General features: G+C 53.5%; 1 protein-coding gene and 1 long non-coding RNA gene across 3 annotated transcripts in view; one reads left to right on the forward strand and one right to left on the reverse strand.

Annotated features, from left to right (window-relative positions):
* Window positions 1–24,240, forward strand: part of Ece1 (endothelin converting enzyme 1) — a 97,655-nt gene that overhangs the window by 25,824 nt on the left and 47,591 nt on the right. Inside the window, exons 1-2 of one of the 2 annotated variants that reach the window (XM_020177123.2) lie at window positions 22,775–22,893; window positions 23,051–23,137. In XM_020177123.2, coding sequence (XP_020032712.1) covers window positions 22,840–22,893; window positions 23,051–23,137 — 141 coding nt within the window. In that variant the 5' untranslated portion in view covers window positions 22,775–22,839. Of the gene's footprint in view, window positions 1–22,774; window positions 22,894–23,050; window positions 23,138–24,240 lie in introns of those variants that run through there. The other variant, XM_020177126.2, reaches the window with a different exon arrangement.
* On the reverse strand, window positions 17,237–21,177 carry LOC141425018 (uncharacterized). Its single transcript, XR_012450085.1, has 3 exons — window positions 20,780–21,177; window positions 19,456–19,949; window positions 17,237–18,168 (listed from the first exon to the last, which is right to left on the reverse strand). It is a non-coding gene; the product is annotated as an uncharacterized lncRNA (long non-coding RNA).

A 24,240-nucleotide genomic window follows, 5' to 3' on the forward strand; every position in this document is an offset into this window, starting at 1 on the left:
TACAAGAGCCCTTCCAAGGGCCTCCTGCTCCCTTCTTCCCCCCTCGCTTGTCCTGCTCCCTCCCTGACATTTCCCCTCACTCATTCACCCTTGTGTCCAACAGATAGGCCACCTGGCTCTGCCAAAGCTGGAAGGAACTGTTTAATGTGATAGCACCAGTGCGGGCACCTGACTCATGGTCCTGGCATCTCTGAGGTGGAGGTGTACCTCAAGATGGGGGCACTGCCTGGCATGCATTCACCAGCACTAAGAGAGAGGGTGCTGGCTCCAATTTAAGTTTGAGACATTGGGGTCCTACCAGTGCCTGCATTTGAGCCAGGAGACAAACACCTGGACCCCACACTGATGGCCACACCTGTGAGAGCAGCGACCTGCCAAAGTCACCTGGAGGACTGAGGAGAATGGGGAGAGGTGGGGGAGAACCAGGCGAGGAAGAACAGCTCACCATGGGGAGGGCTTGGCCCTGCCTGAAAGGTGAAGAACAGAGGTTGGAGGAGTAGGTTTTGGGTGTGGATGGGGTTGCAGGTAGGGCAGGCCCAGGACTTTCTCTGTGCTGATGGAGGGACCAAGATTGCCCAGTCCCTGCAGCCAAGATGTCACCAGCCAAGAATTGGCAAGGCCAGTTCAGCCTGGCAACAAACAAAGCCTCATAGCCCCTTCCTCCTTCACCTGAGCCTGTGGCTGGCCCTTCCCCTCTGTGGTACGAGCCAAGCCTGTTACACTCTGTGTAAAGGCCCTGCTGACTCTTGGAAGAACCCTGGATGCTGGGGTACAGATCAGGACACACCGCCCTCCCCATTTCCCAGAGCAGAAAAGTGTGAGCTCACATCACAGCAAAGCAGAGGCAGGCTTGAAACCCAGTCTGTCTACTCCACAGCCTGTGCCTCTTTTTGGTGTGTAGCAAGATATCTCAGACTCAAAAGCCTGAGGTGCCATGAACGCACACGGGTGGGCGGCTGACCACCCAGCTTTTGAGCTCAACCGTCCACATGTGGTGGAGTCACCCCTAAGGCTCCGCCCCCACCCTGCCCTCCCTCTATGGGACCCCTGCTTTCCATGACCGCCCTGGTACTGTCCTAGATGTACCTCCCTAGAGGACATGTGCAGCCCACCTTCCCTTCCTGGCAGGTTTGTGATGTGTCACTTGGTGGCTTGTGGTTTATCCAGGCTGAAGATGGACAATCAGGCTGTTCCTCGCCCCTGCTGTGCCCCAGGCGCTGTGACTTTCTTGTCCAAGGCTCCTGGTGGCCACACAGGAGATGAATGGATGGTCGCTTTTTGTTAAGGTGGGGAATCAGGCATCTTAGGACTGAAAGGACTGAGAGCCGCATCGAGGGTCCTGTTCTGTGAGTGAACTGCCCTCCCCCGTATGAAGGCTTCTCTGTTTTGTTTGCCACTGTGAACAGCACCAAGAACTGTGTGGCCCATTGTAGGTGCACGGTAAGTATCTGGTCATTGAATGAGTACTGAGAAAAACTCGCAGGGTCTTGCACAGTCCTCCGTAAGGAGGGGCCCCTCTCATTTCAGAGAAAGATGAATCCATGTTCCTGGGTCCTGCCATGAACACCCCACTTGGCTGCCAGTGTAGACTGGACAGAGCCCCAGAATGCAGGGGAAGCAGGACCAGCCTGGCTGCCTAGACATGAGCACTTAGGATTCCTGGGTTCTTCTGGAGGCTGACAGCCTGCAGCCTGCTGGTTGATCACCTTTGGTCTAGGATGCCACTAGGGGTTGGGGGTGAGGGACATCTTGTCTTGGGGACTGGTTCACAACAAATTGCAAATGCCAGGCTCAGGACTCAGATGCAGTTTACACGAGGGAGGTGTGACCTCATGCTGGGGGTGTGAGCAGATCTGGGTTCAAATCCCAAGCTTGCTACTTACCAGCTATGTGACTTTCAGCAAATCTTGTAACCTCTCTGAGCCTTCTCTTCTCCACCTGTGAAATGTGGGTATTGACTCTCCTTCAGAGTTACTGGTAGATTTAGAATTAACAAGCGTGATAGTCAGCTGGATAGGAGTTAGTGGTTATGGTGCAGGGGGAAGATATTCTACTAGAGGCACATAGAAATCACTGTAGGTGAACACAGATAGGGCAGCCTAAGACACAGGAGGACTTCATGGAGGAGATGGCATTTGATCTGGGTTCTGAAAGGTGAATAGGAGTTCTCCAAGTCAAAAAGTAGACAATGAGTCAAACATCTTCTATGTGTTCTGCAGTAGACTTGGCAAGGAGAATACTGTGTAGTGTTGTTTACACACACATACACAGAAGCAAAACACAAGTTGCTTACAAGAGATACACAATTCTGTGAAAGTGGTACAAGCCAGATGCCAAGATCAAAGACACTGTGGTGCTGGAATCTGAGGACCCTGAGTGTGTGTGTGTGTGTGTGTGTGTGTGTGGTGTCAGGGGTGGGGAGGAAGTCAGAAAATGTTCCTGGAGGAGAGGCAGATAAGAATTTGGGGCCCCCACCCCCTGACTTCTTGGCTGGGCTGGGGCAAGAGAGGGGCTACCCACCCTGGCAGGGCCTGGGAACAGATCCCCTAGGTTCTCTGTCTGCTGTGCCCTTGTCACAGAGCGTGGGCTGAACCCTCCCTTAAAAGAGAAGAAAACTCGCTCCTAATTGTTAATTGTGCAATTGCAAGTTGGCTGCTGAGTTGGGCTGAGCAGAGCCAAGCCCCAGAGGGGGAGGAGGAGCCTGGCAGGCTGGCAGGAGCCCGGCTGTCTACAGAGCCAGGATTTCAGAGGCCAAGAGGGGATTTCTGTTATGTCCCAGCCAGAGACACTGCCTGGCCTAGCTCGACCTCTCTGCCCAGAACTCCTGCTCCATTCTGCAGGATCTCATAGCACCTGAGAGTTGGGTAGACCTGGATGCAAACTTAACCTCATCCTCTCACCAGCTCTGTGATGTTAGACTGGTTACTTAACTGCTCTGTTCCTCTTTCTACATCTCTTACATGGGGTTGCTGGGATGATGAAATAAGAAAACACGTAAAGTGCTGAGCACCGGGCCCAGAATGAAGTCATCAGTCCAGAAGTCGTTATTGCTGCTTGGTAGTGATCATCACCGTCATGTCCGTAACCCAGACCATTCTAGCACTCCAGGGCCATTCCAGCTGCCCATGCTTTCTCTCCATGAACTGGGATATTCCTGGACTGCACAGTATCCAAGGTGTCACAGCTGGCACCTTGGCAGTGCCTCTCTTAGGAGGCAGAACGTGAATCCCCCGTGTGCCTTTTCCTTCATTTTCTTTCATCTCACAGGTGAGGACACATGCTCAGAGCTGTGAGGCGACTTGCCCAGGGTCACACGGCCGTAAATTAAAGGAACTCAAGCCAAGGTCTGTCCACTGTAAAACTTTGCTCCTCCTATTCTGAGACTGGGACAGCTGCTCATTCCCCAGGAATCTGAGCCTGGTGCTCACCCCTCATCCCCTCCCTGTCATGACCTCCTGTCCTTGGTTTTTCCCCAGCCCCTTGGGTCTGCTCTGTATCTGGGGACCTGCCTGAGGCATCAGATGGGCCATTCTTGTCCTCTGAGCCAGTACAGCCCTGGCCCCCCATTCCCCAGGCCTGCGTGGTGGATGGGGTGATGGGAACCTGACGGGGGGGGAGTGAGTGGGCTTTCTGGGGCAGACATTCCTGGTCACCCAGGCAACCGCAGCTCAGTAGCATCTGGTTTGGCTGAGGGTCCACTCTGATTGGCTAGGGCTGGACATAGGGCATTGGTCTCCTGTGAGGCCTTGGCTTTGTAGCCAGCTGGTGGGGGCAAGCACTTTGTGCTGAGTCAGGATCTCAGTGTCCATGAGGGACCCATGGGGGGCAGGGAGCAGAGAGTTTCAGATTATCATCTGCAAAGCGGGGGAAGGGACAGTATTCACCTTATAGGTGTGGGAGAGAATCAGGTAAATAGCACTGCCAACGTTCAAATTGTGTGCGAGAGAGAGAGAGAGAGAGAGAGAGAGAGAGAGAGATTGTGTGTGTGTGTGTGTGTGTGTGTGTGTGTGTGTGTGTGTGTGTGTGTGACTTGTACTTGCAAAGCAGGGGCTCTACTGCTTGAGCCACACCTCCGGTCCATTTTGCTCTGGTTATTTTGGAGACAGGGATCTCACATACTATTTGCCTGGGCTGGCTTTGAACTGCAATCCTCCTGATCTCAGCCTCCCAAGTAGTTCTGATCGCAGGTGTGAGCCATCCGTGCCCAGCTCTGCTTGTTATCTTTTCCTGAGAAACAAACTGAGTCACGTGGAGGTCAAGTCTCTTGCCCAAGTCAGGCAGGAGGCAGAGCTAGGATTTGAACGCAGGTGGCTGCAGCCCCCGTGTATGCTACATGTCTACCTGCTATGCCGTCACTGTTCTGCCTCCTGATGACATGAGTGATGATAGGGAAGGAAGGCACCAGGTCAGCTGGAGACTTTACTTGCCCTAGAAACCCACTGTGTGGCTGCTGCACAGGATGTGCCTATTGTGTTTACTAACACTGATGTTTCTGTACCAGGCCAAGGGGAGCACTGGGGTTGTGACCCAGCCATGGGCTGGAGAGTTCTGATCACCCAACTCTGGAAACAGCCCTCACTCACCTGGTCCCTCGTATGCCATGTGCCTTGTGCCTTGCCTTCCTCCTCTCCTCTCATCCCCACAGCCCTGCACTGCCCAAGATTACAGAGTGTCTTTACAAGAAGAAGGATTTTAGTGGAGGGCCAACTGCCTGTACAGGACACTTGTCAGGGGGTCCATCTCCTGACTCCCAAGCAGGGTGACCATCTCCTTGTCAGTGTGGGTTTTCTGGGATGGAGTTGATGGTTGTGGGTAGAAGGAGGAGGCTGCAGGGTAGTGGGAAAGCCTAGACTAAGATTCTGCAGTTAGGGTGGGGGATATAGCAAGGTAACCAGAGCTTTGACAAGCAGCCACGTGGATCCAGGTACCCGAACCATCTGTGGCAGCACCGTGGCATCTGGTAGAGGGCTGTGCAGGGGGGGAGATGGCAGGGACATAGGTTGATCCTGTCTACCTGCCCTCCCCACTCTGCTGCCAGCAGACCCCTCTCTTTGGGAACTGTTCCTTCCCCATTCCGTGTGGTGGAGGTTAGGCTGTCAATCGTGTATCTGGGCTCACATCCTTTTCATCATAGGGGAGGGCACATGGCCAGGCCTGGCCAATCAGAGCTCTTCCCTGGGCTTCATAATCATTCCCGGGAGAGAACTTTCTTTTCTGCGTGCTCTGGCCCTCCACAAGGCGAGCCTGGCCCGCTGTGTGTGAAGGGCATCTATCTCAGGAGCTGACACACGCAGAGGGGAGGCAGGGCATTGGGTCAGGGAAAGGGAGACAAACCCGACAGCATCATCTGAACCGGATCGCCTCCTACCTGATGCCTGGTGCCTGGTGCTCCCTCCCTGTCGGGCATTCAAGCCAAGATGCTTACTTAGGTACAAGATCCAGCCGGAGTTGAGTTCTGTCACTCACAACCCTGAGGGTCCTGACTGAGGAGGCTCCCCAGAAGAGCTGGCATTCAGACCGTGTGTGGGAGGAGTTCTTGGAACAGACAGCAGTGGCAAGGCTATGCCAGGCAGAGGGAGCTGGCTGGAAGGACATGATCATGACCTGTGGGAGGGAATGGCACATGGTGATGTCTGGGCAGATCCGGAAGAGCCTCGTGGATTGGGAGCAGAGCTCGAACACATGACTCACTCATTCACTCATCCATCCATTCAGCCAACCAACCCAGCCCTCCCTAGGCACCGTTCCAAACGCTTTACAGAGAACTGATTGTAAGGTAGACGCTATTATTTCACCACTGTACAGGTGAGAAAACAAAGGCACAGAGAACTTAAGTAACTCCCTCAAGGTCACAAAGCTGAACTTGGACTCAAGCTATCTCTGGTTCTAGAGTTTTGTTATTAAACACAGAGGGGGAAAAAGAGCATCCTGACTCCAGTTAAGTTCTTTCCTGTGTATACAGGGCCCAGGAGAAAGGAGCCTGTCGAGCCCATACCTGGAATGTGGCCTGTACCCCCTACCAGAGACCCAGCGTGGCCCGGGGGATGGGGAAGGAGGAATGGAGGGCCCTGTGGATTCTCTCAGAGGACATGGGGTGCTGTCCTGGCCCTGTTCCAGCCCAAGCTAATAAGGAGCTAGTGCCAGGCTCCTGCCGGGCTCCCTGCCGGGCTGTAAGCCGTGATAATCTCCCACAGTAGTGAGTGATGGGCTCTGGCTAGGTCCCATTGAGCCCTAGGCGGGAGGCCGGTAAGCAGCTCTGGCTTGGAGCCCAGGGACTGGGGGAGTTTTGAGCTGCTGCCTGCCAGGGAAGCCCAGGACAGGCAGGAAGCGGGGAATGGTGTTTGTGAATGGAGCCCAGCCCAGGCTGCAGCTTGCCCCTCCACACCCAGGCCCAGGACCTCTCATGTGTCCAAGCCATCCACCTCCTCATTCAGAGGGTGGGAGTATGAGCCTTGTCAACAAAGGAGAGGGTTGAGGCTCAGTCTTAACAAGTGACTTTGCTGAGGTCACACAGCCAGTTTGCTGAAAATGACCTTACTGACCCTGCCTCTTAGGTCCCAGTCTCTGATCTGAAGGGTTTCTAGAACACATACTAGAGCTTCCTCAGGCGTCCTACTGCCCCCCCCACCAGCCAAACACCCTTCCTCTTCTTATCCTCAATTCCAAAGAAGGGATTTTTTTTCCCCTGTGACCAATTGCTTTTGCATCTGTGGGAAGGACGACAGCCCCTGGAAGTGTAGGCAGGTGGCCTCTGGGGCTGGGGCTAAGGGACTAAGCCTCCAATTGTCCCACAGCAGCTGGGTCCTGGCAGGGTATGAAAGGAGGCCAGCCAAAGTTGAAGGCCTCCATAACACTGTTAAACTGAAGCTCTGAGAAAGGAGCCACTTCAGCTGGGGTCAAAGGACAGTGTTTGGTCAGAGAGCAAAGCCAGAGCAAGGGTTGGATATGGAGAAGTGGGAAGTCTCCAAGGGAAGGGTGGCAGCTCTGCCATGGGTGGGAGGAGCTTGCTCATGGCTACAAGGCAAGAGCCGCGTGGCCAGATTTCTAGATCTTCTAGGGGATCCTAAGGTGTATGACCCACTGGGGTGCGAAGAAAACTGGGAGCAAGACCCTTCTTCTCTTCTGTTCTGCCCGGATCTCTGTACCCCACAAGGGTGCTCAAGACAGGGTCCCAACCTTAGGAAACCAGGGCCTGCCCCCTGTGCCTCGCTGCCTGCCTCACAGGCTTGTCTGTCCCCTCCTGTTTCCTGTCTGCAGCCCAACGCCCAGGAGTAGTGTGGCCATGGCCTGGGCTCAGAACTGCTCTGCTAGTGGCCATCACCTGAGGCTGTTTTCTCCAGGCAGTGTGGGCAGGGGACCAGTCTCTGGGAGATGAGGGGTCCAGGAACAGTCTCCTGGGTGTCTGTGTACAGGTGGCAGCATCACCACATCCACGGCTGGACAGTAATGCTTAAAACCTGCCTTTAGGAAGCATTAGGCACCAGCCACCACTCTTGGCACTTTATACACACTGCCCTCGACCCCATAACCCCCCTGCAAAGAAGCCACCACTACCCTCCTTGTGTAGAGGGAGGAAACGGAGGCTCTGAGAGGTGACAGGCTCACTCACTTAGACAGCTGCTATGTGGCTAAGCCTAAAGTGTCTGACTTCAAAATCAACCTTCCCAGCCCGTCCAGGGTGTGGCGATCTGGACTCCCGTGCCTCAGAGCTGCTGTGAGGAGCAAATGCAAATGGGGGAGTGAGTCAGGGTCACAGTGGCATCCCACAGCCTCGGCTCTACCCTTCACAGGAAGGGTAGAGTCTGGATCAGGGAGACAAGGGACCCCTCTGCTGGCCTGTCATCCTGAGCCCGACAGCTGGCACAGCACCGAGCTCTTGGCAGTCACAGCTAGTGACAGGACTTTGGACAGAGAGCAGGGCTGGGCATCAGAAGCCTGGCTTCTCATCCTGGCTGTGCCCAAGCTGGCCTCCCTGGACATTGGCCTTAATTGGCTTTGCTCTTGCAAAGGACCTGAAGTGCCCTTCTCATGATTCACCCCTCGTCTTTCTGGTCTCAGTTGACATGTCCCCAGCTCGTGGAAATCATCCTGACTCTGCTGCCACCCCTCCCTGCTGTCCTTTCTTCATGGTGCTAACCCAGTCTCTGCAGTGAGGCCACCAGCTTGCTGCTACATCTGCAACAGTGCAGCCAGATTGCCTGGGGTCAGATCCCAAACTCCTCGCCTGAGGCTGGATAAAAAGTGTAACTGCTCTGTACCTCAGTTTCCTCACTACACAGCAGGGTCAAGTCAGTATAAATGCATATTATTGTTTTTATAAGGATCAAATAAGAAATGTATTAAAAATCACTTAGTATGTAGTATTTGGCACACGGCAAGCACTCAATAAATATTGGATGCAACTATTATTATCCTTCACCACATTGTTTTTTGTCCCTCTCCCCCCATCACAATTCATGCTGCTGACAGCAAGGACTTTGTCTTGTTCAATGACATATTCCTGGCAGGGAGCTCATTTCCTGCCACATAACAGGGACGTGAGGAATGTTTGTTGAATGGATAAATGATGGATGAGTGCTGACATCCCTGGCTTTTTTTTTTGTGTGTGTGTGTGTGTGTGTGGTACTAGAGTTTGAACTCAGGGCCTCGTGGTTGCTAGGCAGGTGCTCCATTGCTTGTGCCACAACTCCAGCCCTTTTTGCTACTATTTTATATAGGTCTTCTCTTACATTTTTGCCTGGGGCAGCCAGCCTCAGAACCTGAAGCTGGGAATATAGACATGCACCACCACACTCAGCTGACATCCTTGGCTTCTAAGTGTCTCTGAAGAGCTGAACGTGGAGAAGGATGGATGCTGGAAAGACAGACTGACTCCAGGATTATGGAGCCAGCCCTCTCTGATCCCAGAAGTCCCCATGGTGAGACCCTGTCTCCACCTGTCATGGTGAGGTCTATGCCCCAGAAGGGTCTCCCTGGGGATGAGTTGGCTCCCTGTCCACCTCCATGATGACCGCAGTGTTTATAAGTGTCTGATGCTGTTCCCAGCTCACATTCCAGCCACCATGCATGGGGGCTGATGCAGATTTTCCCCTGTGTCAGCAGCCCCCCTCCCAAGCCCACAGCCTGCTTATTTTTATCTCCACCACCCCTTTTTTTCAAGGCAATTCTCACAAACAGAAACACCCCTACGGCCCTCACCACTCCCATGCCTCCCCTGTTCTAGAGTTTCAGGGAGGACTGCTGACATGAGTTCTCCGCAGACCTTTTCCCGGCCCGGTGCCCTGTGCACCCCTGAGAACGTTGGTGGGTGTGCCCAGTCCTGAAAGGGAAGGAGCAATTGTGGTACCACCTTGTATGGAGGACACCAGGGCTGGATTCAAACCCAGATCTTACCACTTGCTTCTTCTATCATCAGTCATTCACTCAACTTGTGTATCCTAAGCAGTGCATTAGCACTGCACAGCCAGGATCCTGGTGCGTGCCCTGACCAGGGACTCAGACTTCAATCAGATCAGAGGGGAGACCAGTTTTGGAGATAGCATGCACACCTGCATTGGCCACCTGCATCACTTTCCGTGGTGACGTAAATGTCCCCTGTCTGTGCTGTCCAGGAACCATGTGTGATTAGCACAAAGGAGGAATTGAGTTTTTCATTTTATCCAATTTATTTTAATGAATTTAAGCAGCCACATGTAGCTAATGGCTTCTGTTTGGACGCCATGGGTCTGTGCAGTTCTTTGAAGGTCAGCCATTCATAGCCCTCACCTATAGGGTTTCCAACTCCAATGTGAGCAGGGGAGTGGGCTGTTTGTCCTGGGGCATCTTGAGTTATGTCCCTATCACACTTGTTGGCATATTAAGCTCACAGGCATCATCTTCTTCACACCCAAAGGAGTCAGTCCTTCTTTTCCTCAGCATGAGAGACCTCACCGACTCTTCGCATTTCTGTGTTTTCTTTCTTGTGAAGAGTAAAATGCACAGACCAGAAGCAAACATTGGGATGTGTTTGGCAAATACAGATAACTGTGAAACCACAACGGAATCAGAATAGGAGACATTTCCAGAACATTCTCATCCGCCAGAAAGTTCCCTTGTGTTCCCTTCCAGTAAGTTCCATCCTCAGAGGCAACCGCTCTTCTGACATCTGTCACTGTAGATTAGTTTGGCCTATTTCAAATTTTCACATACACCATTCCCCCATTTTTGACTGAGGCAAGGCCACAAGAAGCAGGTCTTTTTCCTCTTTGTTACCATAACAGTGTTGACCTTGGGCCACTGTGAAGAGGAAGGAAGAAGGAGTGGAGATGATCTGTGACCCGTCCGTGGGGATGGCCACCCCTCAGCTGTGGCTGGCTGTTGCCATATGAGAATGTGGGCCAGGCATTGCTCAGTCAGTCCTGCTCCGTTTTCTGAAAGGAAAGTTGGAAGTACTGATTTGCCAGTGAAAGTCTCCACAGCGTGGCCATTTCAAAAGCTTTTGTGCATCTCTGACCAGAGCTAGCCAGTGGCCGGCAGGTGCGTGAGCTCCCGGCAGGTAGCTGGGGTGCTTTTCCCAGTGCTCTTTGTCACAGGTCTGTTCCCAGGGCTCTGTGGAGTCATCTAGCCCCAAATGATTTCCTAATAAATCCTTCTTGCCTGTGAGCCTGGGAGGGATCTGTGAGTAGCCCCAGGTTACAGACTGAGTCTCCGGCAGCTCGGATTTGAACCCTGACTGGCCAGTTTCAGGGACCAGGTCCTGAGCGCTGCCTGTTCTCTCTGGGAGTAGGGGTAAAGGGTGGGGCTGCTGGGAATGGCTGTCACCTGGGTACAGCTTTGCCAGCCATCAAGGGCACCACCTCCCCAAACAACCTGAAAGCACCACAGCCGCCTGTCTGCCCCACCTGCCGGGACGGCCCTGGCATGAGCAGTTTTCATGTCCGGGCACTTGGCTGGCAGGTGGTAGGACCCAGCGTTGGCAGTGTTGGGAAGGCAGCCAGTGGTGGGGCAGGGACTGCAGGACCCTAGCTGGTGGTTGATGAGGAGCCAGAGAGGGGTGTGAAGTTGAGGCAGGGGTCTGGGGGTAGACAGCCTAGGAGGGGCAGGAGTAGGGAAAAGAGGCTAAGAATAGTCCAGGGCCAGGGCAGCTGCTGCCCTAGGGTGCTAGTGGCCGGCACCCTCCACTCACTGGGGACTCCATCAGGATAAGCCTGCCACCTGAAGGTAGGGGAAATAAGGGTCACCAGGGGACAGGGCAATGACATGTGGAGGCACTGGGATTCTTGGTTCCCAATCCAGCGTCCTTTAGGTACCATATAGCTGGACATTCAGGACCCATGTTGGAGAAAGGGGCATGTGGTTTGTCTGGGATGGCAGGGAGGGACCAGCAGACACATCCAGACCCTCCCCGTGCCCTGAGCTGGTATGCAGTAAGTACTAAATAAGTGGTTGCCCTTGTTACTGATTTTCCCAGTTTTCTTCCCAATCCCATTTTGGAGATTTGTGCTGTTGTCACCATCTCTGAGAAAGCCGGGATTCAGAGAGGCAGAGGTTGCCCAGGTCACACAGCCAGGGAGGCATGAATGGGATTAAAGGCATGAATGTGTAGCATGCTTAGTGTAGGTCTGGGGCACAGTGCAGGGGTCAGGGGTGGGACAGAGGCCAGAGTAGAGAGGAGATGGCAGGACTGGGCAGAGGGCCTCCTGGAGGAGGTGACATGGGGCTGGGCTTGGGACACTCAGCCTGTCAGGTTGCTGGCTCCCCTGGAGCCAAGGTTGTGTTCTAGGGCAGACCAGTGCAAGTGTCTGAAGCAGGTACTCCAGGTCCTCTCACGCCTTCCAGAAGCCTCCACCCCAGGGAAACCCTCAAGGCCTGGCTGCGTTGTGGAGGGGCAACCTGACTCTGTAGTCACCTCTCTGCCTCAGTTTCCTCACCTGTCAAATGGGGACAGTGCTACCTACCATGCAGGGTTGTGGTGAGGGCCTGGCACATTATAGATACTTAGTAACAGGCATTGCAGAATCTTTATGACATGGCTGTTGAATTGGTGCTTTAGGAACGGGGAACAGACAGGACAGGTCCCCAGTCTAGCCCAGGAAAGCTTGATCCTCGTGTCAGCTCAGAACTCCTCAAACCCCACTTACAGGGTCAGGAAGAGACACTAGGCCGCTTCAGCTCTGTCTCACTGGATCCAGGTTAACTACTATTCAGTCAACACAGCAAACACTGAGCACCAACTGCATACCAAGCCCCATGTGAAGCCCTTCACATGGTCATTTTCCATAGGAGGACACAGGCTCAGTGACTGGACCCTGGACACTGAGCCACTTGGTGCATTGAGGATCTGAGTCAGGCTCTGGAGTCTGCACTATTAAGGAGGGAAAAAGATCTTCCAGAAGGAAGGGAAATAGTAAGCCTTTTCCTGCATGCAGGTGATTCCATTTTGTCCTGATGACACTGACAAGGACAGCTAACAGTTGAGGAAAGTGAGGCCCAGACAAAACCCACCAGAGGCCAATGGAGAGCCTTGCTCCTTTCCCTATGCCAAGCCCAGCTCACTCCCCCTGCTTCTCCGCTGCGTTTTGGGGACTCTGTTGTCAGGCTTGAACAGTGGCAGCCAGCAGGCCTCAGGGAGCTCCACCTCAAGGGGACCCCTGCCTGTCTCACAGCCCCCTGGGCCCAGCCCCATGCATGAGCACCATCCCAGCCTGGCTTTCTGTTCCTTTTTATCACAGAGTTTAGAGCCCTTCCTTTTCAGATAGAGTGAGTGGTTTTCAAACACCCTTTCTTGGACCCCCTGTGGGAACCAGGTTCAAGTCAGGGTTTGAGGCCATCAAAAGTGCATTTGCTTCTCTGCTTATGTCACCTTTGTATTTTGAGTTGCTATGTTGAGTTTTTAAAACAAATGGCTCTATGGATTAAAAATCCATGTATTTGGGCTGGGGCCAGAGCTCAGAGCAGAGAACTTGCCTAGCATGTGTAAGGTCCTGGGTTCCATCCCCAACACTGCGACAACAAAAACTATTTGTAAACCACGGCTCTTCTTTTTGGTGGTACTGGGATTTGAACTCTAGGTCTTGCACTTGCTAGACAGGTGCTCTACCATTTGAGCCCTGTCCCCAGTCCATTTTTGCTTTAGTTATTTTTTAGGTAGGGTCTCAAGATTTTGCCCAGGGCCAGCCTCAGACAGAGATCCTCCAGCATAGCTGGGATGACAGGCACACACCACTGTGCCCAGCCATTGGTTGAGACAGGATCAGGGGAACTTTTTGCCTAGGCTGGCCTTGAACTGCCATCCTCCTGATCTCTGCCTCCTGAGTGGTTGGGATTACAGGCATGCACCACTGCACGAAGTCTGCAAACCACTGTTTGATTTGGCAACCACTTACCCATTTTACAGATGGGAAAACTGATGGCGAAGCCCATTTCTTCCCCATAAACAATAATAATATTCAGGCACTGTTCTAAGCCTTTTCACCCATTGATTCTTCACAAGTCTGTGAGGGAGACGCTATGGTTGGCTGCGTTTCAAAGATGAGGACATTGAGGCTCAGCTGGTGAGTGGCCACCCAAGGATTAGAATCCAGAGAGCCTTGCTCCCCTGGCCACACACTCACTGTGCCTCCAGGCCGATATACCCACCTCTCCCTGGGCGTTGCAAAGGAGGATGTCACTTGCTGACACCCAGGACAAGGTGTCAGAACTGTGACGTGACCTCCTGCCTCCCAGCCCTAGTCCTGATGACCTCCTGCTGCCCAGGATGTCACCTGGACTGGAGAAAGACAGAGGCAAGCCTATGCAAACCCTGGCTCTGACATTGGCTGGCTGTGTGACTTTGGACAAGTGAATGAACCTCTGTGAGCTTGTGTTGTCACCTAGAAAAGGACTCATCATACCCACCTTCAGGGGATTATCATGTGAGTTGCACAGGGTTATCCATGTGAGTGGATTGGCTTGGGGTTCATAGATCCGAAGCTCCCCAAAGCTTCCTGTCCCATCTCTTTCTTCCTCCCTCTTCTCAGTTGTTACCTGCCCACCTGGGTAACACAAATACTAATTATAGCCATTTCCACGAGTTGTCTCCTGATTGAGTCTAATTACAGGGCAGGTCAGTCACCACCATTAGAAATATGATCAAATGAAACAGATTAACTTTGTCCTAAGTTTCATGTGATTAGGTCAGCAAGTTGTTTAGGCACACTTGGCATTGGCAGCTGGGACTCACCTAGCCTGGTGGCCCCACACACAAGGGCGCTGAAGCACCAGGAGGTGCGGGGCATCTGCAGGTGGCCTCAGAATCAGGGCCAGCTGTGGCGTTCTGATCTGCTTTGAACTTGGTGCTCCAAGAAAGAGCAGACCACGTCACCCTTTCCCCTGCCATGACAATGAAGGAGCTGGTGAGGTTCGGGAGGAAGGAGGTGGTGGCCACCCTTATTTGTTGTTGTGGCAAAACCACACGTTTGTGGACGGAAACACCCGGGTTCAACCCCGGGCTTCGTTATTCGCCAGATGTGGGACCTTGGGCACGTGGCCAGCCCTCCCTGCAGTCTGCTGCCCACTGTTGGAGGAAGGAGCCTGGGCTCACGTGCGCCAGCGCGTCCGCAGCCCAGTACCTGGTGTGCCGCCAGTCTCCTCGGTCCCCTTCCCACAGGCTGCTTCTCTTGTAGGCACTGGGCTGAGGACCTACACTTAGTTAATTCACTTCCTAAAATGACCCTGTGGGCAAGGCTCTTTTATCATCCCATGACATAGACAAGAAAATCAAAGCACAGGAAGGAAGTGAAATGACTTTGTCAAAGTCATCAGCCCCACTTGAGATGAGATGCTTGAAGCAGGCTTCCGGGGAGCACAGGGGAAGGGCCATGATGAAACCCCAGAAGACTGCCTGGGGGAGGAGGCATCTGAGCTGAGGCGTGAGCCGGGAAGGAAGGCCGAGGGCCATGGGGATGCAAAGCCTGCAAGCGGAAGTGTGCGTTTTGGGGACTAGTCGTGGGCATTGTGCGTGTGAGGAGGGAGCAATGAGGAACGAGGCTGGACCGTGGGCAGGAGCCAGACCCTGGGTGCGGAGAAGGGGGGTGGGAAGCCACCTCACAGCCTTTATTCGGCCAGCTCCAGGAGTCGTTCTGTGAGCAGGAGAGTACCTGGATCTTTTCAGTTACTCTGGAAAGTTCTGCCTGCAGCCCCTGGGGGATAACCAGGGCCAGCTTCCCAAGAGGGCAGAGCTGACTGGGGGTTGCCAGGTGGGTAGAAAGGAGGGAGACAGGTCACTGGTGTGGCGAGCGGCCTGTTTGGAGGGGATGAGAGGTTGCCAGCTAAGTTGGAGACCTGGGTGTGGGGTGGGCTGTGCCAGGAGCACAGAGGCAGCAGTTGGGAGCACTAGGGAATTTCAGGGCTTCCCAGGGCCCAGGAAGTCACACAGGCTGAATGGACAGTGTCCCTGACCCCCATGTGTTTAGGCGAGTCTGCCCTGCACAGGGGCCCAGGCCAGCGGTACTGACTCACAGGCCTATGGGGCTGCTGCTTCGCAAAGGACTCTGAGCACCTTGACCTCCCACATGTGCTCACACCCCTGGTCTTCGGCCCCCTCTACCCCAGCTCCTGCCCACCTCCCCTTTCCCTGCTCAGGTGCCTCCAGCATCATCTGAGCCCTTGGTGACACAAAGCAGGGACTCCTTCCCCACCCCCAGCCCCATCCCCACAGCCCAGATGTTGTGGCCTGAGGCCTCCAAGGAGGTTGGCTTAAGAGCTGAGCCCTGGGGAAGAGCCCCAAGAAAAGAGAGGGGAGAAGGCCCTGAGACGTCCGGAAGATCTGAGGCACATTCTGCTTCCTTTCCGGGCGCCTCAGTCTCCACACCTGCCAAATGGGGGTCCCAGGACTGGTCCCTCAGGGTGGTCATAGGACATAAATAAGACAAGGATATAAAAGCCCTGGAGAGTGGAGGCGTGGCTCAAATGGCAGAGCGCTGCCCAGCAAGTGCAAGGCCTTGAGTTCAAACCCCAGTATAGCCAAAAAAAAGAAAAGAAACAAAGGAGCCTCCGGACTTGGCAGGGTCGTAGTCAATGACTAGCTTACTGTCTGAGGGGATGGCCACCTATTTTTTTAGTTATTTTTTTGGGGGGCGTGGTACTGGGTTTTGAACCTAGGACCTCACACTTGCTAGGCAGCCACGCTTCCACTTGAGCCACTCCACCAGCCACCATCTATTTTTTGAAATAAACAATTCTATTTTAGGGTAGTTTTAAATGAATTATGGGGAAGAGAGTGACTTTATACACAACTCCTGATTCCCCTGCTATGAACATCTTCCATGGCACATATGCTACAATTAATGGACTCATACTGACACATTGTCACCAACTAAAGTCATACTTTTAGATTTTTTTTTTTTTGACACAGGGTCTTGCTGCGTAGTCCTATCGTAAACTTTAGATTCTTCTGCTTCAGCCTCCTGAGAGCTGGGATTACTGGCAGGAGCCACCAATCCCAGCTACTTTATGCAGATTTCTTTAGCTGATACCTAACAATCTTTTCTGTCCTTGCCTGGATCTCACATCACATTTGGTCTTTTTGTCTCCTTAGGCTCTTGACTGTGATGGTTTTTCAGAACTTCTGTGGTTTTGATAGCTTTATAGTTGTGAGGAACTGGTCAGGTGTTTTGTAGGACGTTCCTTAGTGGGGATTTGATGTCTCTCTCATCATTAGAATTTGAGTAATGCTTTTGAGAAGAGGGCCACAGAGGTAGAGGGCCACTGTCGTGGCCACACCACAGTTAGGTGCTATCCGTTGATAACTTGGTCACCTGGGTGGTCGATTACTTTTGCCCTGAATATGGCAGCAGGTTTAGAATAATGCAGGACATTAGCTGAAGTCTGGCCAAGACTGAGAAATGGGGGTGAAGGCAGGACAGAGGCGAAGCGGGTGCAGAGGTAAAGGGAAGGAGGTGTGAGGTTGGTGAGGAGCCATTCACTTGGGGAGGGGGCCACCGTATGCCAGGCAACTTGTGTTTCAGCTCAGTGCATCCTTACCACAGCCCATTTTACAGGTAGGGAAACTGAGGCCTGAGATGGAAAACAGCATGCCTACGGTACATGAGCCAGGGAACCTGCATTGAGGCCTGGGTCTGCCTTTCCTGCCTCAGTCTCCCACTGTTGAATAAATTACCTTCAGCTGCATTTCTGGGAGAGTGAGTTAGGGAAAGCCTGTTCCCAACACAGGTTATTTCTAACTCACTTTATTCCACAAAGGATTCAATAAGTGATATTTTACAGAAATGGAAAATCAGGGTCAGGGAAAATAGAGTGGAGAATGTGGACAAAGAACAGACTAAACATCAAGGCCAAGAAAAGTACAGACATATGAGTTTCTGCTTTGATTGAGTATCCTGGCAGCCAAGGGAAAAAGGGGTACAGGCTGATTACTATGATCAAAAAGTAAAGAAACAGTTTGTTCCTTCAAGAGTCTTGTGTAAGTATTAAAAGAAGTAATCACATGGAAATTTCTTGGGTAAAGGACACTGAGAATTGTAATTGATAATGTAATAAGAATGCCAGGAGTGTCGTCTTTCAGAGTGATAGCCATCCATTTCACCTCTTGCCTAAGCTGTCCTTCTTGGTCTTACTTGACTGTCAGCAAGCTGACTTCTTTGCTGAAGTCACAGATGCGTAGATCCCAATAAAAATCTGAGGTCCCAAGTATCCAGTTATCCTTACGCCACACTCTATGCTGGGCCCTGGGGAAGGGAAGGGATGAAATGATGGCTGCCCATCCCCTCTAGTTCTCTCCATCTGGGGATAGACCCCTGGACAAAGGCCTGCATACACTGCAGGCACTGTGCTGAGCTCGCTGGAGGAGGGAGGGCTTCTTGGAGGAGGAGGCAGCCACGGTGTCAAGAAATAACTGTGGAGGGGTCACTGATCTTTGCAGAGGAGGTTCAGATCCCTGGGGATGGGGAGGACAAGTTTTCAGGCTCCCTCCAGCTGACAGCCATGGCCAGGTGAACTTGGGATGAGCAGTCAATTCACCTATACAGGTAAGACAGGGTCAGGGCCATGGCCACACACCTGAAAGGTTATATGGAGGATGGACCTGGAGAGGTTTTAGCCATTGAGGGAGCCTTTGAATGCCAATCCGAGGGGGTTGAGTTTTGTTCTTGAGGTAGTAGGTATCCATTGAGGGCTTTTGAGCCTTGTTTTCTGAGGAAAGACAATACAAATAATAAGTAAAAGGTATAAACTTGCTGTGGGCCCAGCACTGTTTTCAACACTTTATACTTATTCGTTTAAGAACAACAGTCCTAGGAGGGAGGTGCTATTTTAAGTCACCTCCATTTTACAGAGGAGAAAACTGAGTCAGAGAGAGACTGAGTCACAACTGGGTGATGACAGAGTGGGGACCTGAAGTGAGGTTTGGGTTCAGAGCTTCCAGCCCCTATGTTTCGGTGCCTGATAGATAGAAGTCTTTAGGTAACGCAAGTGCGTGCTAAATGACATGTAAGGATCAAAAGGTCCTGGCCAATCATTGACACCAGAAACAGGGCCTGATGGGCCTGTGGCCACCCTGAGGAGCTGAGGCTGAGAACCAACATGGAAACTGCTTGCAGGGTGTGGCCAGGCCCAGAGTTTCACTCATGAGGCCTCTCCTTGTCGCCTCTGACATGCTCCAAGATTCCCTGAAGACCCCTTGCCTTCAGCAAACCAACCACAAGAGTCACTGAGTGGCCAACGCCTGTGGGGACTATTGGGGTGTGCCTGGGTGCCACCAGGCTATGGGGCATTTGTCATCAGAAACACATGAGCCTTTGTATTTCTTATTTCTGTTCACTCTGGGCCCTCGATTTCCACAGGGCGGGGATTCCAGAGCTGGTACACACACCCTCATCTGCTTTGCATCGCTTTGCCTGTGCAGCTGGGCTCTGGGAACTGGGGACCCACATTCTGCTGGGAGCTGTGATTCCCACTTCTCCATTCCTGATCTCGGCCAAGCCCTTCCTGTGAGCACCAGGCCCAGATGCAGCCCAGCTTTCTCCACAGGGCTGGCTGAGCAAGGAGGAAGCTCCCCACAGAGCCACTGCTGTTCTGCTTTCCTGAAGCTTGCGGGCTGGGTGTGGCATCCACAACCACAAATGAGGCCATTAGGGAGATAAGTGCTGGGTCTTCCCAGGGCCCCGGGACTCTGTGTGGTCCCCACCTAAAGAAGCAGCCCCGCCTTCTACACAGGGCATAGATTCAAGGCCCAACTCTAACACTTGCTGGCTGTGTGGCTGGGCTCTTGGAGGCAACACAATGAAGTCTACAGGCAGATTTTCAGGGAGACCTGGAACTTCACATCCTGGCTCCCTCAGCTCCATGCCTCTCCATCTCCTGAGCCTCAGCTGCCTCATTTGCAAAGGGGTGGGGGTGAGGGTTCTGGCCTGAGAGGGACCAGGCACTCTGGGTCTGTTCAGCCCACCCCCTTCCCCTGCCTATAAATGGAAAAGTCACCTTTGAAGCCAGCCCAGGTGGCTGTAAGGATCCAGCAAGATGGTGAGTGGTGAGCAGAGGACCTGGCAGGTCCAAAGATGGGGTAAGCATTGTTGCTGGAATGTCACTCGCCTTCCGGGACTTGAGTTCTTCCTACATTGTCCAGCCTCAGATCTTCAGCGTGTGGGTGCAGGGCAGCCTGGCCCTGCCCACATGGCCATCCAGTTGGGCTGCTTTGCTCAGACATCTAGAGGCTCCCGGCACAGGCCCAGCCTCTGCCTTTGGGGCTCCCCACCCTAGAGTGCTCTGTGCTCCTGATGACAGGATGGTGGGTGCTGTGTGGGGACCTGTGGAGGAGCAGAGCTGCCTAGAGTGGGGGAAGAGAGGTCAGGAGCTCTTCCTGGAAGGGGAGATCTCTGCAATGAGATGGAAGGAGGAGGGTCCATTGCTCAACCTCATGGCAACTTACTTCTTTGTGCCTCAGTTTCATTCTCCATAAATGGGGCCGATGGTACCTACAAACAGGGAAGGATAAGAGACTGAAAGGGAAGGGTGGGAGAAAAGAAATTGACAAACGCCTCACCTACTTAGGTGTCCAAGGGTGGTGTTGGGTGAATCAAAATTCCTTTGCAAGGGCTTCTGCCTCTGGTGATTGAGACCTGTCACTTAGTGTAACAAGTATCCTGTTTTAGAAAAACCCCAGTTATAGGCTGGGTATGATGGTACATTAGTATAATCCCAGCTAAAATGGAGGTAGAGGTCAGTAGGACTGTCAGCTTTGTGACAGGCATAGGTAGGAAGATCACTGTCAGGGGCTGGTCCAGACAAAAATGTGAGCCCCTATTAGAAAAATAGTTAAAGCAGAAAAGGGCCGGGGACATGGCTCAAATGGTAGAGTACCTGCCTAGCAAGCTCAAGGCCTTGAGTTCAAATTGAAGGAAGGAAGGGACCCCAGCTATAACCTAGCCTTCAAGTCCTTTCTCTCTTGAGGGAGTTAATGGGAATTCTTCCACCCAGTGGGAATAAGGCAAAAGTTCCAAGAGCTAAGACCCCTCCCCCTACACAGCTCCCTCCCCCAGGACCTCTGCTCATTGGACATATTTCTTTTATTCTTAGGCAGTACAAAGTTAGAGCAAGAGAGCTCATGAGAATATAAAGGCATTCCCCCCACACCAAACACACCGTTCCACCACAGTATTTATTAAGCACCTGCTGTATGCCAGGTGAATTGTCTGTTGGACAGGCTGGACAAGGGACAAGGTTCCAGCCACTGTAGTAAAGCTCACACATTCTGGGAAGGGGAAGAGAGCTAGATAATAAAGACATAAAAAGCTTAAAAACTTACAGACTGTTGCTGGGAGGGTGTGATGGAGCACACCTGCAATCCCAGCACTTGGCAGGCAGACGCAGGAGAATTTGAGGCCTGGGCTACATAGGGAGACCTTGTCTCAAAACAAAACAAGTTTAACAGACTGCAATAAATAGCATACAAGAAAACAAGCCAGCTGCTGTACTAGAGAGTGTGGGAGCTACTCAAGGTGGCTGGACATTTGAGGAGGTGGCGGTTAAGCCGAGACCTGCAGCAGGAGCTGGCTGTGGGAGGAGCAGAGAGAAAAGAATGTTCCAGATGGAGGGAGCAGCAGCTACAAAGGTCTTGGGAGAAGGGGCAACTGGGGGTATCTGAGAAACTGAATTTAAAAAGCCAAAGAAAGTATCTGGGCTTGGGCAACTGAATGGGGTCAGGAGCCTCAGGTAAAGGGCCAGGGAGGGGGAGGGGATGCTATGCCAGGGTCACCCAAAGGCTTTTAAGGGAGGGAGTGGCAAGGTGAGATTTTTGCTTTTAAAAAGGCTGGCTGTGGCTGCAAAGTGGGCTGTATGAGGGCAGGGGTGGCACTGGGAAACCCTGAGTCACTGTTGTCACTGACTCTGAGACCTTGGGCATTCACCTTGCCTCTCCAGCCTGTCCATTTAGACAAATGCGTGACTATGATAATCAAATTGAGAGTGAGCAAAAATGCGCTTTGGAGAGCTGAAAAGTATGTTTAAGTAGAGATTCCATGTCTTACTAGAAGTGGGAGTGTCCTCTGGAATTGCTAGGTTGGGCCTTTTGGGGTCCTGGGGTGGAAGGGAGAGCGCTGGGGCTGAGTCCCTACCTGGCGACCTGACACTGACAGAGCCCACTCTTTCAGTCTGGGGTCACAGTAGGTGTGAAGGAAGGGCCTGGGAAGGAGAACCTGTACTCCTGACAGAGAAGGTGAAAGCCAAGGTCACTTTCTTGGGTTTTTTCTTTTTATGTTTTAATTTTTAATTGACCATAGCAACCTTCCTGGGTTTTGACCTACCCCAAGTCTATGAGGTCTTGTTTGTTTTTGTGATGCTGGAGATGGAACTGAGAGCCCCACAAGCTAGGTGAGTGCTCTACCACTGAGCTATACCCCCAGCCCAGCCTAAAGCAATGTCTTTTTTTTTTTGGTGGTAGTACTGGGGTTTGAACTCATGGCCTCACATTTGCTATGCAGGCACTCGACCACTTGAGCCTTTGTTTTTTTGTTTTGTTTTTTGCTTTTAAAAAATTTTTTCTGTTTTGTTTTCTGCGATGCTGGGGTTTGAACTCAGGGCCTCATGTTTGCTAGACAGGAGCTCTTACTTCTTGAGCCACCCCACCAGCCCCTACTTAGCCTTTGAGTTAGGTGTTTTTGAGATAGGGTCTCACAAACTCTTTGCCCGGCTGGCTTCAAACTGTGATCCCCCTGATGTCTGCCTCCCAAGTTGCTAGGATTACAGGCGTGAGCCACAGGAGCCCTGCCAGCAGTGAGTCTTAATTGGGGTGTGGGTGGAACCTTTGGGAGAGGGTGGCAAGCACTGCGTTACCCTTCAGCCACCCAAATGCGCACAGCATTCTTCATTCGGTCAGGGGAGTTCCCTGGGGTTTTCTGAAATTCATTCAGGAACCCTGTCTTAAAAACTCTTGAGCTAAAGGGGGAGAGGGAGATACGTCTTTTCTATTCCACTTTCCTCCCCCCCAGTCTTTCTAGCTAGATGGAGGAGACCCCCCCATAGCCCCTCTACGGGCTGATAGTGGGGGGACCTCTCTTTCTCTGCCAGGCTTCTCTAATCTTGACTTTCGGTACCTGCCATGGGGACCCCATCATTGAAAAGACCCTGAAGTTTCTCAGGAGGGGCTCTGTGAGTCCCTTTCTGCCTGCGAGGGCCTTGTTGGGGCCAGGCTCCCGACTCTGGGGATCGAAGGGGCTCCCCTGGTCCGCAGGGCTCCCAGAGGCGGGGAGGGCAGCGGAGAGAAGCCATCAGGCCCCGCCCGCGAAGGTGGCGCGTTGCGGGCCCGGCCCGCCCCGGGCAGCGCGCGGCCGAGGTGGCGGCGCGGGGACGGGCGTCCCGGGGCGCAGCATGCGGAGCGTGTGGCCGCCGCCCCCGGTGGCCGCGGTGCTGGCGGCGCTGGGGGTGAGGCGGGGGGCGGGGAGGGGACAGGAGGGGGGCCGGTCCGTGGGCCGGTCTCGGGTGGCCGGGCCGGGGCGGGGCGGCGCCCGGGCCGCTTCCCCATTCGGGCGCGCGAGCCATGGAGGCGCTGAGGGAATCCGTGCTGCACTTGACCTTGCAGATGTCGACCTACAAGCGGGCCACGCTGGACGAGGAGGACCTGGTGGACTCACTCTCCGAGGGCGACGTCTACCCCAACGGCCTGCAGGTAGGCGCCCGGCCCGGCCCGGCCCGGGCATGCGCGCTGGCGCCGCCCCGCCCCCTCCCGCCCGCCCGCGCGCCCCGCAGCCCCAGCCCCGCAGCCCCAGCTCCGCGAACGCCCCGGCCGACGTCCGCCACCCCGCTCCTGCCCGGCCCCAGATCCTCCCGGCCACCTGCTTGGGGCCACAGCCCAGGCGGAGTTGAAGTCCCCTCCAGACTTGAAGTGATTCGGTTGCTCTTTCCTAGAAGAGGCCATCCCCCGTGCCGAGGGACTTGCCCAGGGTCACACAGCCCGTCACTGGCCGTCTAAAGCTGCCCCAGCTTTAGCACGAAAAGCTCCGCATCCCTGGGACCCACGCCCAGTCCTGGGCCACCAGGAAAGTTAGTCGCTCTATCAGGGAGGCCTTACCCCTTTCTTCCTGCCCTCCCCTCCACTACCGCCTGAATTGAACAGGGCTTCAATCTGTTCCCACCCCCCGCCCTTTCCAGCCCACTCTAGAAGCCCAGTTCCTCCTCACCAGAGACGACCCCCCCACATTCTCCCCCTCTTCCATCTTCCCCCCCCACACCCCGTCCCCTCTCCCCGTGAGAACTGAACTCACAACGGAGACCTGGCCATCTTCCCACCTTCCAGCAGGGTCTGTGAGCCAGGCTGTGCCCCTCCAACCTGGGGTTTTGCCCGGGTTGGGTTTGAACCTGGGCAGGTAGGTGGGAACAAGTTGGAAATGTGAACACCCAGGTTAGGTGTGATCTGGCTGCTGAGAAACCAGCCTAGAGAGAGGAACTGGGACCCCTCAGTCCAGGACTTCTACCAGGAGAGCAAGGAAAGCAGGAGAGAGAGTCCTGGGGCGGCCAGGGGAACCCACACCTGAAGCTTAGAAAGAGTAGAAACTCAGGCTGACCAGCCCCCCTCTGGGCAGACACAACCCTTAGAGCTGGAATTAGAATGGCAACAAAGGGAAGCAGGTTAATTGAGTTCCTGTGTTCCTTCTTCAGGTCAGTTAAATAGGGCCAGAGAGATCGGAACTCATGATCGCAGGTGCACCACCCTCTAGGATATGGCACATCCTCCTCAACCTTAAGGGCCACTACTGGTACAGATGGGGAAAC

This window comes from Castor canadensis, chromosome 7 (genome assembly GCF_047511655.1).
Source record: "Castor canadensis chromosome 7, mCasCan1.hap1v2, whole genome shotgun sequence".
In the NCBI taxonomy this organism is placed as follows: Eukaryota; Metazoa; Chordata; class Mammalia; order Rodentia; family Castoridae; genus Castor; species Castor canadensis.